The sequence below is a fragment of the Myotis yumanensis genome, unplaced genomic scaffold (genome assembly GCF_028538775.1).
Source record: "Myotis yumanensis isolate MYYU_CA2020_CCGP unplaced genomic scaffold, mMyoYum1.0.hap1 SCAF_3, whole genome shotgun sequence".
In the NCBI taxonomy this organism is placed as follows: domain Eukaryota; kingdom Metazoa; phylum Chordata; class Mammalia; order Chiroptera; family Vespertilionidae; genus Myotis; species Myotis yumanensis.
This window is the reverse complement of record NW_027223754.1, coordinates 21,893,608-21,911,274: the sequence shown is the minus strand read 5'-3', so window position 1 is coordinate 21,911,274 and position 17,667 is coordinate 21,893,608. Positions and strand designations below refer to the sequence as shown.

General features: G+C 36.8%; 1 protein-coding gene across 1 annotated transcript in view; it reads right to left on the bottom strand.

Annotated features, from left to right (window-relative positions):
- KCNU1 (potassium calcium-activated channel subfamily U member 1) overlaps nt 1-17,667 on the bottom strand; it is a 128,874-nt gene that overhangs the window by 74,318 nt on the left and 36,889 nt on the right. The window contains 5 exon segments of the mRNA XM_070408066.1: nt 4,924-5,021; nt 5,158-5,247; nt 9,047-9,115; nt 9,491-9,603; nt 15,454-15,606. Coding sequence (XP_070264167.1) covers nt 4,924-5,021; nt 5,158-5,247; nt 9,047-9,115; nt 9,491-9,603; nt 15,454-15,606 — 523 coding nt within the window.

Sequence of the window (17,667 nt, the reverse complement as noted above, 5' to 3'; positions counted from 1 at the left end):
GAGTGAGAACTAGTGTGCTACCAACTGTCAGTCTTTAAAGGCTAGAGGCTTAGTATTCGGGATAGAAGCTGAGCTGTGGAATGTAAAAAGCAACATGCTCAAACTGGCTTAGGAACAATGGGACTTTCGGGAAGTCTCTGCCTTCTCAAAGCCTAACTCTCCAGCCAACAACATTTGCCAGGTCCTAAAAAAAAAAGAGTGTGAAATTTTTGCTAAAGCTTTGAATCTTTCCCGGTGCCATGCTTAATAAAATATCTTCTGAAAACACATTATGATCATATAATGTTGGAAGCTTTCATAATTATCGAAGCACGTGCATGTATGTGGGGATCGGAAAGAACAGCCTGAATGAGGACTGGAGAAGTCTCTGGCTGTGTGTAGGCGGACTGGAGGTAAAAGGTGAAATGCTTCCTTCCAACTCTGAATTCTATGATACAAATGACCTTCAAAAAAGTCTAAAAGTGTTCTCTCCACCAGGGTGCAGATAAGCAACACTCTACTGTTGCCCTTGCCCCAGCTTCTATGCTGCTTCAAATGCTTAGAAAAAAAGCAAAGAATAAAATAAAAATAGGAAGACAAAGTCACCTCTCTCAAGTCATTCTAAAACAGCTTAATCATTTTATTTATTTATATATATATATATTTTAAAAATATATATTTTTATTGATTTCAGAGAGGAAGGGAGAGGGAGAGATGGAAACATCAAAGATAAGAGAAAGTCATCAAAGATAAGAGGTAGTCATCAAGGAGGCTACCTCCTGCACACCCCACACTGGCGATTAAGTCTGCAACCCAAGCATGTGCCCTGACCAGGAACTGAACTGTGACCTCCTGGTTCATAGGTCAATAGTCAACCACTGAGCCATACCAGCTAGGCTTCTTTATTTATTTTTTTAAATCTATCTATAGCTTACAGTATGCAAATAATTCTTTATTCATGCGACAAGAAAAAAAATAGAATGGACATTGCCTACCTAGACTAATAATGTCTTGCCACAGCTTACTATGACTTCCCTATGGATATTCTAAAAAATGTTTCTGAATAGACCATTAGACATCAAAAAAGACATGGCAGCTAAGACCTGTGAATGACTGGAAAAAATGCAAGTCCTATATGTGGCCAATGGTGTTATTATCTCTCTCTTCCCCAAGTAGCGATTTCCTTGAAAGCTATGAGCAAACATTTTCCTTTCCTGGCATACATGGTAAGACCACATGTTAAGACATGCCTCATGCATGATTTCCATGTAGACAGCAATAATTCTACTCCTTTCTATCTCCCTCAAAAAGTCTCATCATGTGTTCAAATGAGTGAAAATAATTACTGTATTATTTGGATAATTCTGAATCTTCTCCAATTTACTAAACAGATAATTTGTTGCAATTATTTACAAAATTTTATATTTACCAATCATTGTGACACACCTAAAAAGTTATATTATGTATTCTGGATAAGAACCACTGCTCTTAAGGGCTGCAGAGTCAGCAGGACAACAGATCAAGCTAATGTTTTGGTCTTGCAAATGTAAGGATACTGTTTGGATCACCTATTCAAACCATTTCTAACTCTTTTCATACCCTCTTTTCAATTCAATTTTCATAATTCCCCTCTCTTTTTGTTGTGACTCCATCACAAAAATTAGCATTCTAATGAGAACTCTAAAGTAGTTATCAGAAGGTGGGGATCAGGGGATTTGGCCACAACTTTCCGGAGGTCCATTTTCACATTGACCACTCCCTCCACTCCATCGCATAGGATGATTTTTATGTGATCATCCTTGCCCTGGTTGAGGACCATTTCTCTAAAACCATAGGCATTAGAGATTTTATTTTATTTTATTTTATTTTTTGCCATTTATTTTTTATTTCTTATTTTGATAACATAAATCTATTATAAAATTCGAAGAGGACAAATCAGAGCAACAAACAGAGTATGCCCACCTAGAAACTCCTGAGTTCATCACCTCAGACATAACCATTTTCAACTTAGCTTTTTCTCTTTGTATTTAATTCTATATTTTTATTTTTGTTTATATTCCTGTTAATTAATTTTTCTATTTTGGGCATTATCTATTTACTTTCTACTGTAGAGCAGAAGGAGTAACTGTCTTTTTGCTTTTCTGTGTAAATTAGATAAGTCATTGGGCAGGAACTTTCCTAGTGCCAACTATAGAGTTCACTTCCTGCTATTTCACCACCGAAATCTCTAATGCCATTTAGAGATTTATTCCTTCTGCTCGAAAGCCTAGCTCTGTTGGTCTTCATGCTCTGCCCGACCACCATCCCCCCCCCCCAAAAAAAAATCAAGGAATGGATTAAAATAAGTATAATCTACTAGAACTTTTCTGCCAATTTTTATTTCATCTGTTTTTTCATTGACTAGAAAAAAAATAATGATTCATTTTATGTTCCCATAGACAATATGATAATTAACTTATGTGTAGTATTTACCATTTGCCAGACACTGGTCTTAATGCTTTGTATATTAATATACTCAATTTGTATACCTTTATATACTAATATGCTCATTTGACCCTCTGAGATGTGTAATATTATTATCAACATTTTACATAAACAAGCATTAGGGAGACCTTAAATAATTTGCCCTAAGTCATACAGCTAAAAAGTAAGTGACCAATGCTGAATTCATCTTCTAACCATGGCAGTCTGTTGCCTCTAAAACTTTAGATTGGGAACTTAAGTGAGAACCTCTAGTGTGGCTCTAGTTTAGAAAAAGGAAAGTAACCAAAGATAATTATGAATCATAGAAATCACAGTGATTTTCAACCTTTTTTAAAAAAAATCTCATGGCACCCACAAACTAATTACCAAAATTCTGTGACACACCAAAAAATATATTTTTCCATCATCTGATGAAATAAAAAATAGGTCCAATTTTGAAGCATTCAAACTGGAAGGCTATTGTTGTGTTGGTTGTTGTCACGTTTTTATTTGACAATCTAAGGGGAAAGAGGTCAGTGCCCCTGACTAAATAGTTGGGTATTGCACGTTTTATAATCTTTGAAGCACATAGGTTGAAAATTGCTGGAATATCCAAATGGAAAAGGGCCGTAGCCGTGATGAGAAGTTCCCATTTTGGAAATGATGACATCAAGACCCCAAAAGGTAACATGTTTGTCCTAAACGACAGCTAAGGAGTGGCCAGAATTCAAGTCTTCTGCTTCTCATTCGGTATAGTAGGGAGAAGAAACTGGTGGGACCAAGAAAACTTAATTAGCTCAATAAAGTGTCTATTCCCTTAATGGAAGGGAATAGACTGGGGATAGACACCCTTTATCTGGCTCTGAAATGTGACTCAACCTAGAATTTGTACTAATCCAAAGTCAGTAAAGTATTTATTTTGGCATCAATTTATGAAAGTTAATTCTCTGGGAGAATTTCCAGATATTATCATAACTTTCAAGTCTATAAGGACAAGCAGTCAGCTTCTATATTGATGTTTTTGGCACATTTGGGCTAAAACTAACTCTTCAGATTCAAATTCATGCTCTAACCACCAGACCAGTGAGCATTCCCATGGTACTCTGCTGCCATCGTCTGGCAAACTGAAGTTAAGGACAGCAAATCTTAATAACCAGATTAATAGAGTCCTGAATCAGTGGGATAGGCTTGGAAGGAGTGGTGGCTGAGGATCAGTATGGAGCAGGAAGAAGAAATGATTATGAGAAGAATTAAAAAGTCCTGAGCTTAAACATTAGATTATAAATTGAAAGTCTTACTAATTTACTCCTTTGATACTATAAAATGCATGTCATAAACATGGGTAAAAATTGGCATATATGCAAAATAAAGGCAGGGCCTTTCTCTTTAAATAAAAATATTTCCATATTTATACTAGAGGAATTTCCTGCTTTTAAATATTTATTATTTATAGTACAACAACACTTAAAAGTCAGTTAAATAAAGGGGTGCTTATGCCTTTTTATAAAACATTTTTGTTTTGCAAAATGATTGATAACAGTGCAAGTTTATGAGTGTGGATAATTTATTTGCAAAAGTTTTATTTTTATACCATATTGATAGTGATATGTCTACTGCACAAAACCATGCTACATTTTCATATAATATAAAGATATGTACATTGAAAGGATACTTTTGACACATTTTTTTCCTTCTTATTCACACCTTCTTTAGTGGGATATTTCTCCTATTTAGTCAAGCCTCATCTATTACCTAAAAAAATCTGTATTTTTATCGAATTTAAAAAGAATTAATGGCCCTAGCCTGCTTGGCTCAGTGGATAGAGCATTGGCCTGCAGACTGAAAGGTCCCAGGTTTGATTCTGGTCAAGGGCACATACTTGAGGGCTTGATCTCCAGTGTGGGGCGTGCAGGAGGCAGATGATCAATGAGTCTCTCTCATCATTGATGTTTCTATCTCTCTCTTCTTCTCCCTTCCTCTCCGAAATCAATAAAAATTTATTTTTTAAAAAGAATCAATGTTTAATTTTTGAATCCAAAATAGGGTGTGAAAGGCCATCTAATGAACAATATTCTTCAGACTGAAGCATTTTGGGAGATTATATATATAATCTCCCAAACTGTTTTAGAGTCTCAAGGGGAAATTGAGAGATTCAGAGAACATGGAGGCAGGGTTGAGACAGAGCCTTTAATTTGGCATCTAGAATGGCACCCTGAGAATTTCCGTGGACCTGCTCCTCAGGGAATCCCTGGTAGAACTCATTTGCCTGGCCTGTGAATGAGTTGGACTAGATAACTAATAAGGCTGCTTTCAGCCATAAAGGACTGATTCTCAGGTCTTGTATGCCCAGTAGGGAAATGTCTGCTATTTCTTGGCCAAGTTCAAATGGGCATTGTCCTTGAAGGGATGGGACCTATCCTCGTTCCTTGGCCACACCCCCAGAAGCTGTGCCAAGGACATGCAGGTGTAAGGTGCAGTTACCTGAGAAGCGTTGACGGTTCATGCTTTTGCAGCTACATCTTCGAATTAGCTCAGGAGAGTGCACATCACTGTGACAGGTGGCACAGTAAAAGAAGGCTCTGGACAATGAAAGCAAATCAAGAATGATTTATGTGAGACTTAACACTAAGGAAGCATGGTGCTGACTCAGTCTGCCTGCCATTAAGTTGTATGTGCGTTAGGATTTTCTCCCCATAAAGTAATAAAAAAATTTACCTTTTGACATGCTTTGCAGATTCAGCAATAAAGAACCCTAATGTGTTCTTTTGCAACATGACTTGTGCAGGTGGATTTAGTATCAGACCACTAGAGACAAAAACAAATAAACAAAAAACAAGGCATTTTTTCCTCACCAATATTTGTGCCAATATTTGGTGTTTCATTTTGTTATTACCAATGGATTCTCTAAGTTCCAGAGTCACTAGGACTCAATCCCCTTTTACTGCTAAACATGGTAGAAAATGTAAATTTGGTATATTTAATACTCTGATTACTGCTAAATATTCTGAGGGGAGGGAGGTCATGACACAACTGTTGAGCTGTGTACACAACTGAGCTAAGGGTAAGGTCTTCTTTGGACTATGTCCTGAATCTGAGATGGTCAAACAAGCTCAGATGTAAGAAGCCTTGATGACTTAGGCTATCCATTGACATGTAGGCCAAGGCCACACAGTTGCTAGACTTACTAGTGGTGTTCATTCTTATGTTTGAACTTTACAATTAAATTATGTATATTAATCAGTTGGGTTCAAAAGTTCCTTTTAGTTACCTATCCATTTTCTGAACCTGTGTATTTCTTCAGTCCACAGGCCAAAGTTTTATACACTGAGCCAAACCAGCTAGGACAAACCTGTATATTTCTTTCAACTTCATTTTGGTCTCCTGATTGCAAGATTTTTGAGAGTAGGAACCACATGAATTGTTTCTATTTCTACATTACTTGTATATTTTGATTTTCCATTTTCTTATGGTTTGTGTGTTTAAAAATGCTGCCTTATAAATTTCACCCATGATACTCCTTGATGCAGTACTCTATTACGACTGTTTGAGTTCCTCATATTTCTCCCTATGTTTGTCAGATTTCCTGTTATGTTTTTTTTCAGATCTCCAGTATAAAGAGGCCTTATAACCCTATAACTCCCCTCACTTCATTTGTGCATGATGAAAGTATTCCTTTCCTCCTTTAAAACACACTCTTTTATGTTCACATTGGAAAGAGGTCAAGTCTTAATTCTGGAAAAGGTTATTCTGCTGTTAGGGTACCTCCAAGAAACTTGCAAGTATGAGAGCCTCACAAAAAATAAAGGAGCTTATACAACAAAAGCTCTTCAGCTCAATACCAATAGTAGAAAGATGCTGAGGAGCTATGTTCAGGTAGATTATTACCTGAGACATTGGCTGACAGTTTCTGAGTATTCACCAACTGATGTTATTGAGTGGAATGATTGCTTTAACTTTCAAAGAGAAAGAACATGGATTTGTGGCCCACACCCCAAATATCACTGTTCAGTAGCTCTCAAGTATACTTAGTTGCTTCTTCATGTCTCCTTTTTGTTTTGTTTTGTTTTGTTTTGTTTTGTTTAGAGAGAGTGGAAAGGAGGGGAAGAGACACATCAATGTGAGAGAAACACATCAATTGATTGCCTCCTGCACATGCCTCAACTAGGGCCAGGAATCAAGCCTGCAACCAAGGTACCTGACCTTGATGGAAATTGAACCTGGGACCCTTCAGTCCATAGGCCAATGCTCTATCCACTGAGCCAAACTGGCTAAGGTTTTAAAGGGATGTCTTCTGAACTCTTATTAAATATTTAGTTATAAAGATACTGTCATGATTATATTTGAAAGAAGAGGTGAACTTTTGAAGATTTTTTTGGACTGACATTATTGCTTAATTCTTCTCCTCATTAATCATGGCCAGTTGTTTTATTCGAGAATGTTTGCTACTGGAACAATCTCAAAATATTATCTAACTGGGTCAGGTCCAACTTTATCTCTTAGCAGGTGACAAATTATTCTCTAAGACAAATGTTTATGATTATCCAGGGGTTTTGCAAGATGTAGAGTATATTCAAGTGTATCAATTAGAAGAGAAAATAAAAGGTCAAAAAAGAGATTTTCCACCAGTGTTTCAATATACAGTATTGGTCTAAAGCCCAACCTTTGAGATGCCCATATTTCTTTCACTTATTTATGACTATGGTGGATGCAGTACAGCTTGGTGATCAGAAGCACAGCCCCCAGAGCCAGATTGGGTTCAAATTATGGCTCTGCCACTGGAAAGCAGTGTGAGTTTGAGGAAATTAGTTACCCTTTCTGGGCTTCAGCTCCCTCCTCTGTAAGATGAAACTAATCATTGTGCACACCTCACAACATTGTTGTTAGAATTCAAGAGCTAATGTAAGTAAAGTGCCTACAGCATCATTGGTCATGAACTAGCAATAATTTAGCAGATTGCTATTATCAATATCTTTGCCAAATCAGGACTTTGATTCACCTTTTTTGGTGAGAAATCAAAGTTAAGACTATGTTAGAGCAGGTTCCTCTTTCATTGTGGGTAGGTATATATTAGATAGGAAACAGCACCAGGAACTCTCAAGTATATATTGAAATTAGTTGCTTAATAGATATTCATGTTTCTGGTCTATGATGTCCTAATAGTCATTCTAATAATATGTATTAGAAATCTAGGATGTCAGGATTGAAAAGGATCTTAAAAACATTTGGTCCAGTAGTATCCAAATGCCAGTGAATAAACTATGTCACGGAGCCTTACAAAATTCTCAGGCCCCACCCACCCTTAGAGATTTTGATTCTGTAAAGTTCAGAAGCTGGGGTGTAGAATCTATATGCCTTTAAAACTTTGTAAATAATTCTGATGTGTAGCCTAGATTGTTGAAGGCCAAAACGATGTTTAAACTTGATCAAGTTGGGGGCCAGTCTGAAACCCAAGCTGCCTGGGTTAGGTTTAGATCTTGAGATTTTTCTTGAGCATGGCAGGATTGCTAAATAGAATGTAGCCAGCCAGACAGTACTGCTTGTTAAATCTGCTTAATGACTTGCTTTGTACTCTACCCACTGATTTCTTTTGCCCAGATTCCTTCTGCATGATCTCTACTTGCACAGAACTGTTGTTCTTTCTAACCTTTCACATAAAATCATTCCTATGTAGTTCATGTGCTACCTCTCAGAATTACTGAATTTTGTCTATTTCCCTGTAATTTCATGGTTCCTGGTAATGTTGGTTTTAGACCTGGAAGGGGTCTTAGGTGTTAACATGAGTTCCTAATTTTACAGATGGTGAACACTTTGCCAAGGCCACTGGGCAAGCAAATAATAATAAGGACTAGAATCTAGTGTGTTGATTCTAATTTAAGTAGTTTTGCACAGAAAACCATACATCAGCCAACGTCTTTCTTGTCCCCCATCTATTTAAGGCCCCATTTTATTTTCATCATCTTTTCTCACTATGTCATTGTAGCTGATTCTCTTTCTATTTGTCCTAAATTTTATTTTTTCTGACATGATAACTTATTTTATGGGTTCTCAGGAAATGCTGATAACGTTACTCTTTCCTTCATCCCCCCTATTAACAGCAGACTTTTTCTAGTAGGCCAAATTCACATTTTGTCATATTTTACAGAATTGTTTTTAAAACTAGAGTTTGTGATAACATTTTTATCATAAGTAATTCTGTTGTTATGGTATGGCTTCGTGGTCAAGATTTGCAAGATATGGTAATATATGAAGAGGAACAGATGCAAGAGGGTGACCCCTCCTGGAAAGAACTGGGGCAGTGCCTTAGCAGCAAAGGCAAAGCACCTGTCCACCCGTTAGGGCAAGCAAATCAAACTCCTGGCCCGCGGGCCACATGCCTCATTTATTTGGCCTGTGTTAGCCTTTGAGTTTGACATGCTTGCTAGGGTAACCATGCTAACCACAATCACTAGAAATATATTAAATTAACCACAGCAGCCTGGGCTGCTCTCCACAAATATCAAAAAGCTTAGTTATGGTTGTATATTTGGAAGTCTTAATCATAAAGATTCTACTAAAAACAAAACAAAACAAAAAAAATGGAAGAGGTTTGAAGCCTCATTGCTACCAGTAACCGGAAGCCGTGGATTTGTGTTTGATGGCTATCAGCATGAGGTGCAGCTTCACAAAGCAGAGCCTGGGAAGGAAGACAAAGCATCATGAGGAGAGGGAGGATAGGAGGCCACTACTTCACAGTACTATGACTAACACTTTGTGCTCTGTCCCTGTGGGGACACCAGCACTTCATCAGAGGAAGGGCCTCCCAAATATAGAATTCCCACTTGTAAGTGGATCCATCCTGAAGTAGCTCATAGCCAGCATGCCATTGGGACAGAGATACAATTGTCCCACAACTTCAGAGTTGCAGCAACTCAGACTTATTCTGATCTCATATTCTTATACCTTCAGTACTTGTCATGGAGCCTGGCCTACAGAAATGCCACCAATGAACACTGTTGAAAGAATGCTATTGTGTGGGGAAAAAAATGAGAAAGCTTTTCTTTTAACTTACAGGGAAACTTCAGGAAAAGTCATTCCAGCTAAGTCATCAGAAAGACGTTGAGTCAGGATTTTGTTCTTCAGGCTATTTACAAAGATTTTTTGCCAGGGCTCTTTAGGACAAACCTGTAATATACAATCATGCCACATGAAGCACTTGACCTGGAAGATGGGATGCTATAATTCAAGTTGTATATCTTGCTAAGCAGTAAACCAGCACCCACTGCACTTAGGTGATATGAAGAAGATTTGTCCTAGTGCTTAACTGGAGAAATGTCAAAGGAAGGATAAAACTCTAACATGCAACTCAACTATTTTCACTAAAGAGTTCAGAATGAAGTAGAAGCATCATGACTTGTTTTACTCCCAGATGGTACCCAAAACTGCTTGCTGGAAATTATATTTCTTCTCCCAATAATTTCAGCAATTTAGGTTGATTTCTGAGCCAGTAATATCATAGGAAGGATAATATATAATCTAAGTTGTCTCTCCCTAGATTTGGTTGTTCAAGATTAGTTTTTTTAAAAACACATTAGCTTTCTACTGACTAGCTATAGGCACACCTTATTTTATTGTGTTTCACTTCATTGCACTTCACATATGTTGTGTTTTTTTATAAATCGAAGATAAGGCCCTCAACCAGCAAAAATATTATGAGCCACTTTATTGAGATACTCACTTTATGGCAATGGCCTAGAAGCAAAACCACAATATCGCTGAGGTATGCCTGTAACCACATACCACAAAGAAAAAATATACATGGCTTTCTGCTCAGTATCAGAACCCTTCATGGGTTCAAATGAACTCAGAGAGCCATCCTAATTAATGGAAATGCAAATGTAAAAATCAAGGATAGCAGTAGAGAAATGGGAGATATGAAGGGAGAAAAGATATCTCTCAAAAAGGCTAAATGCAACCTGAGGGGACAGGGGCAGCTGGAAAACTCACCTCTGGTATTTGTGTAAGACCCCTCAACATTTTGTTATGCTCTCTTTGCATCCTCCTCATATCTTCCCACCTGCTTCTCCGAGAATCACTACCACACTATTCTGACATGGCAGGACAGGCTCATTAAAGCCCAAAAGCTCGGATAAAAGTTTAGAATTCCTATGAATTCTGAAACACTGTAGCCATGGAGAGTAAAGGCCAGTTCAGAAATATTTCTCCAATGGCCATCTTGTGGTTTAGGGGGAAAAAAATAAAACAAACAGACAAACAAAAATGTCTTCCCTACTACAAAAAGATTACCACTTCAAGCAATCTAGGCGTTCCTCCTACCCTTCCCAAGAGTCAGTTGAATCTCCTTCCTTTTCCCACACTCTTGAATTTCTCTGTTTAGAAGGGCTCACCTCACTGCATAGTTCATACCAATATTTAAGTCCCTATTGCTATAAATATTGACTTCGTATGTCTAATCTAAATGATCCACTTTTCAAAAATGGTAAACATGATAACCATAGAAATGGAGAAGATTCCTGAGTTAGTTTTTTAAAGGTCAGAAAGGGCAACGGGAAGACAAGATGAATTTTAGATTTGGATAATAGAATTGAGGAGCTCAAGTTAATCAGTTTGATCGGATCAAATGTAAGTCTAAGCTTGTAAGGACATGCTTTGTGCTGAAGACCAACCAGAAATGCTCTTTAAACTACAATTTACCATCATATATTCAATATAGCAAAACAAATAAACAGCCGAACAAAAGCATATATTATTGGTTCAAGGCCTTTTCATCTGAGTACTATGAAGTTTTACAAATGTTAACTCAATATTTGGAAAAATCTGGTTATGAGATTAAGAACTCACATTTATAGATATAAAAACTGTCAGAAAGTTAAGTGTCTAATCAGAGAAAAATGGGACCTAAGACTCTGGAGTCCTAGCCATTAAAACCAAGTAAATAGTTAATTACAGAATCTAAAGCACTAGGGCAGTGTGCAGTGTACAGAATGAAAAAATCTTGCTCTCAAATCAATAAATGTGATACATCAAATAAACAAATTGAAAGAAAAAAACCACATAGTCATATCAATTGATGCAGAAAAAGCATTTGACAAAATCCAACACCCATTTTTGATAAAAACTCTCAGCAAAGTGGGAATAGAAGGATCATACCTCAACATAATAAAAGCCATATATGACAAACCCACAGCCAACATCATACTCAATGGAAAAAAACTAACACCATGTCCCCTAAGAACAGGAACAAGACAGGGATGCCCACTCTCACCACTCCTGTTCGACATAGTACTGGAAGTATTAGCCATTGCAATTAGACAAGAAGAAGAAATAAAAGGCATCAAAATTGGAAAAGAAGAAGTAAAACTGTCCTTATTTGCATATGAAATGATATTATACATAAAAAACTCTAAAGATTCCATCAAAAAACTATTAGACTTAATAAATGAATTTGGCAATGTAGCAGGATACAAAATTAATGCCAAGAAATCTATGGCATTTTTATACACCAATAGTGAACTTACAGAAAGAGAGACTTAAAAAACAATCCCATTTACCATTGCACCAAAAAAATTAAGATACCTAGGAATAAACTTACCTAAAGAGGTAAAAGACCTCTACTCAGAAAACTACAGGATGTTGAAAAATGAGATAGAGGAAGACATAAACAGATGGAAGAACATACCATGTTCTTGGATTGGTAGAATCAACATCATTAAAGTGTCCGTACTACCCAAAAACAATCCATAAATTCAATGCACTTCCCATTAAAATATTAATGGCATATTTCACAGACCTAGAACAAACTCTTCAAAAATTCATCTGGAATAAAAAAAGACCCCAAATAGCTGCAGCGATCCTGAGAAAGAACAAAGTAGGTGGGATCTCAATGCCAGATATCAAGCTGTATTACAAAGCCACTGTTCTCAAAACTGTCTGGTACTGGAACAAGAACAGACATATAGATCAATGGAATAGTATAGAGAGCCCAGAAATCGACCTGAACCAATATGCTCAATTAATATTTGACAAAGGAGGCAAGAACATACAATTGAGTCAAGATAGTTTCTTCAATAAATGGTGTTGGGAAAATTGGACAGATACATGCAAGAAAATGAAACTAGACCACCAACTTACACCATTCACAAAAATAAACTCAAAATGGATAAAGGACTTAAATATACGACGGGAAACCATAAAAATACTAGAAGAATCCAAAGGCATAAAAATCTCAGACATATGCCAAAGCAATTTCTTCACCAATACAACTCCTAAGGCATTGGAAACTAAAGAGAAAATAAACAAATGGGACTACATCAAAATAAAAAGCTTCTGCAGAGCAAAAGAAACCATCAACAAAACAACAAGAAAGCCCACTGCATGGGAGAACATATTTGCCAATGTTATCACCCATAAGGGTTTAATCTCCAACATTTATAGGGAACTCACACAACTTAACAAAAGGAAGATAAACAACCCAATAAAAAAAATGGGCAAAGGACCTAAATAGACACTTTTCAAAAGAGGACATTCAGAAAGCCAAGAGACATATGAAAACATGCTCAAAGTCACTAATCATCTGAGAGATGCAAATCAAAACAACAATGAGGTACCATCTCACACCTGTCAGAATGGCTATCATCAACAAATCAACAAACGACAAGTGCTGGAAAGGATGTGGAGAAAAAGGAACACTCGTGCACTGCTGGTGGGAATGCAGACTGGTGCAGCCACTATGGAAGACAGTATGGAGTTTCCTCAAAAAACTAAAAATGGAACTCCCATTTGACCCTGCGATCCCACTTCTAGGAATATATCCCAAGAAAACAGAAACACCAATCAGAAAGGATATATGCACACCTATGTTCATAGCAACACAATTCACCATAGCTAAGATCTGGGAACAGCCTAAGTGCCCATCAGTAGATGAATGGATTAGAAAACTGGTACATCTACATGATGGAATACTATGCTGCTGTAAAAAAGAAGGAATTCTTACCATTTGTGACAGCATGGATGGAACTGGAGAGCATTATGCTAAGTGAAATAAGCCAGTCAATGAAGGAAAAATACCACATGATCTCACTCATTTATGGATAATAAAGACCATTATAAACTTATGAACAAAAATAGATACAGAGGCAGAGCAACCTGGAACAGACTGTCAAACTACAGCAGGAAGACCAGGAAGGGTTGGGGGGCAGGAAGGGAGGGTAAGAGATCAACCGAAGGACTTGTATGCATGCATATAAGCATAACCAATGGACATAATTCACTGGTGGGTAGGGGAGGCCAGGGGATTGTCAAGAACGGGGGGAAAAAGGAAACATATGTAATACTCTCTGTAATACTTTAAGCAATAAAACAATTTTTTTAAAAAGACAGTCCTAGTCCTCAAAGAACTTAATCATAGTCTGAAATAAATATGTAAACCAATAAAAAAATCTTGCTCTCTCTGACTCTATCCAGTTGAGTATCTCTGAAAGTGAGTTTCAGATTTTACTTTAAAAAAATGATCATGACCATAAATATCTCTCAATTCCAGTATTCCAAAAACCATCTTATGACGAATATTGACATATAACGATCCTCAGTGAGGAGGTTACAACTTCAGATGAAAAAAGAAAAGGAAAAGCATAATAGGGCTGGGTTTACATCTCTACCTTCCATATTTCCATGAAAAAGATGAGGTCTTCAGATAGAGAACCCATTCCTTTTTATTTTCATCAGTCACAGAGATTAAAATAACAACTATAACAACAGACATTGCAGTTACCTTCCACTCTCTAAGCATTCAACACAGAGAGGATTTCCTGCCAAGCCATTTCCTAGGTCAGACACAGTGACCACTAATTGAAGGTTAAAGCATGGTCACTGTGGTAGCATCACGCTCATTTCCTGCTGCCTGATGGCCATTTCTATTTATCTGTATACGATGTCTCCTCACATTCACGGAAGAAACTGCAGAAGAATCCTTTGTTTTCCAGTTAGCATTGTACTGGCCAGAGCATCTTACACTTCTTTTGCTTTTCCTTAATAGCACCAGAAAAGGAACTGGAGAAGATGTAAAAATTGTTTGAACTTATTGAACAAAGGAAGTAAAGTGTGAAGAGAGACCAGGAGGAAAATTACATGTAAAAAAAAAGGAAAGTGTGGACTAGCAATTAAATGGAGAGAAAAGTAGACAATAGGATACCAGGCCCAGCTGAGGATTAGAACCTTTCCCAGAGCATTTCATGGGAATGGCATTTGGAAGGCCATACTTAGTGCTATATTAATTCATTCCAATAGCCTCTTTTATCTGCTTATTCTCAAACAAAGGTTTCCTAGGATCTGATGTGCAAGATTCTGAATAAAACCATAGGCTTAGGGCATAGTGGTAAGACCATAGGTCAGACAATTCTAGTTCTGTTACTCACTATATGATCAAGTTAGTTAGTATCATGGACCCATTACTGGGATACTACCTGAGGGGAAACACAATGTATTTAAAATGCATAACACATAGTAGGCAATCAATCTGTGGTATTATTATTACTGTATAGAATGGCCCCAAAGTAACCTGAATATTAGATTTTAATTATTATTTGTATTATTGTCATTTGAGGAATATGATTATCATGTTGATCATTTTGTATTTAATTTATATTTAAATATATGACTTCTCCATTAATAACATAACCTTTATTTATATTTCTACTTTCAATAACTCAAAGTGCTTCTACATTTATGAATACATTTACATTCATAATATCATGGAGCAGGTAGGAAGCAGAGTTATGGTCTCTATTTTGCAGATAAATATTCTTTGGCAAGAATAAAATCAATTACTATTTTCAAGGTCAATGCAGTACCTAGGAACTCAATCTAGATCTCTCAATCCCTTCCCAGCTCAAGGAGTAGTCAGATCTCATTTCTTAGGGCCTTCTTGCTTTCCTCAACTTTTCACATCTATTTCTGATCCTAATAGGTGAGAACACGGGGATAGAGCCAAGATTCAACATCAATTTACAATGTTACCTTACTGTTTTGCTCAAGAAATAAAGATGTTAGAAAGGTGCACAAGCCTGGCACCAAACAGCCTTGGGCAATAAATCCAAGTTTTAATTCAGCAAAACAGATGATGTTGTCTCCATTAGTCCAGTTCCAGCTGGGAATCTTTGGCAGAAAATCCTGTTTCATGATAGAAAGTAGGTCAAACATTAAAAATAAATATAACTTTAAAAAGTTGTTTCTAGATGAATGTCTCTGTTTTACTTTAAAGCATTTATTATGCCCAGGTCAGCAGAAGTGATAAAAACAAATTCAACATTTAGAAGTGGTTAGTGGTCAACTGTTCCACTTTTAAAAAGGAAACTAGTTATAGTTACAAAATCAGGTCAAATGGCTTAGCTAGACCTATGATTCTACACTGAATTTACAATCTTCTGTTTATTTGTTTTTTGGAGAGTTTTGTTTTTAGGGTATAATTGACATTTAACATTATATTAGTTTCAAGTGTACAACGTAATGATTCAATAATTATATACACTGCAAAATAACCACAACAATAAGTCTAGTTAACATTCATCAACATGGTGGTTATTTTTTTCAAATACATTTTATTGATTTTTTTTACAGAGAGGAAGGGAGATGGATAGAGTAAGAAACATCGATGAGAGAGAAACATTGATCAGCTCCCTCCTGCATACCCCGTACTGGGGATGTGCTTGCAACCAAGGTACATGCCCTTGACCAGAATTGAACCTGGGACCCTTCAAACCACAGTATCCACTGAGCCAAACCGGTCAGGCCATAGTGGTTATTTTTTTTTTCTTGTAATGATAACTTTAGAGATTTTTTTCTCTCAGTAACTTTCAAATATATAATAAGGTATTATTTTTATTACTTTTTAAATATATTTTTATTGATTTCAGAGAGGAAAGAAGAGGGAGAGAGAGATAGAAACAGCAATGATGAGGAGAATCATTGATTGGCTGCCTCCTTCAAGCCCCCCACTGGGGATTGAGCCCACAACCCGGGCAGGATAATCGAACCTGGGACCTTTTAGTTCACAGGCCGATGCTCTATCCACTGAGGCAAACCGGCTAGGGCTATAATAAGGTATTATTAACTATAGTCACTATGCAATATGAGTACACCTCTATGATTTTTTTAATTGAAAGTTTGCACTTTTGACCCCTTTCACCCATTTTGTCCATTTTGTCCAGTCCCATCCCCTGCTTCTGGCAACCACCCACCTGTTCTCTGTATCTATGAGTTAAGGTGTTTTTGGTTGTTTATTTATTTACTTTTAGACTTGGTATATAAGTAAGATCATAGCAATAAATATTTACCCCAAGAAACGAGAAAAGTCTCAAGTAACCATCTTTTGGTTGTCCTTAACTTTTCACTCTTTAATGTGTCTTGGTGTGAATTTCTTTAGGTTCCTCTTAATTTGAATTTTCAGCTTCCTAAATCTGAATGTCTGTTTCCTTCCCCATGTTAGGGATGTTTTAAGCCATTATTTCTTCAAATAAGTTTTTTGCCTATTTATCTCTTCTCCTTGTGAGATTCATAATGCAAATATTGGTCCACAAGATGTCCCATCAGCTACTTAAACTGTCTTCACTCATTTGCATTCTTTTTTGCTGCTCTGGTTAGGTGAGTTCCACTACTCTGTCTTCCAGTTCACTGATCCTTTCTTCTGATTCATCTAGTCTGGAAAAGCCCCTATAATGCATTTTTCAGTTCAGTTACTATATTCATCAGCTCTGTGACTTCTATTTGGTACTTTCTCATACTTTCTACCTCTTTGCTGAAATATTCACTTTTTAAATCTATTCATCTCCCAAGTTCAGTGACATTTTTATGACAGTTATTTTGAACTCTGTCAGGTAAGTCACTTATCTCTCATTAAGGCATTTTTCTGAGATTTTATATTTTTGTTGTTGTTGTTGAAAATACATATTTCTGTTTGTTCATTTTCCTTTACTCTCTGTGTTGGTTTTTCTGCATTAGAAAAAACATCAACCTCTCCTGGTTAGTTGGCCTCTCTTAAAGGAATGTCCTTGTGTAGAAGATGAACCTTATTAATCAACCCTGACCCAGCTCTTGGTTGTCACTCAAACTTTTATAATTGCCTAATCAGCCTACTTTAGTTTTAGTGGCTCCAGGTAGTTGATAGTGTCCCTGTCAGTGTCCCAAAGCAAAGGATCGCATTTATCACTTAGATTCAAGCTGATTGGAAGTTAG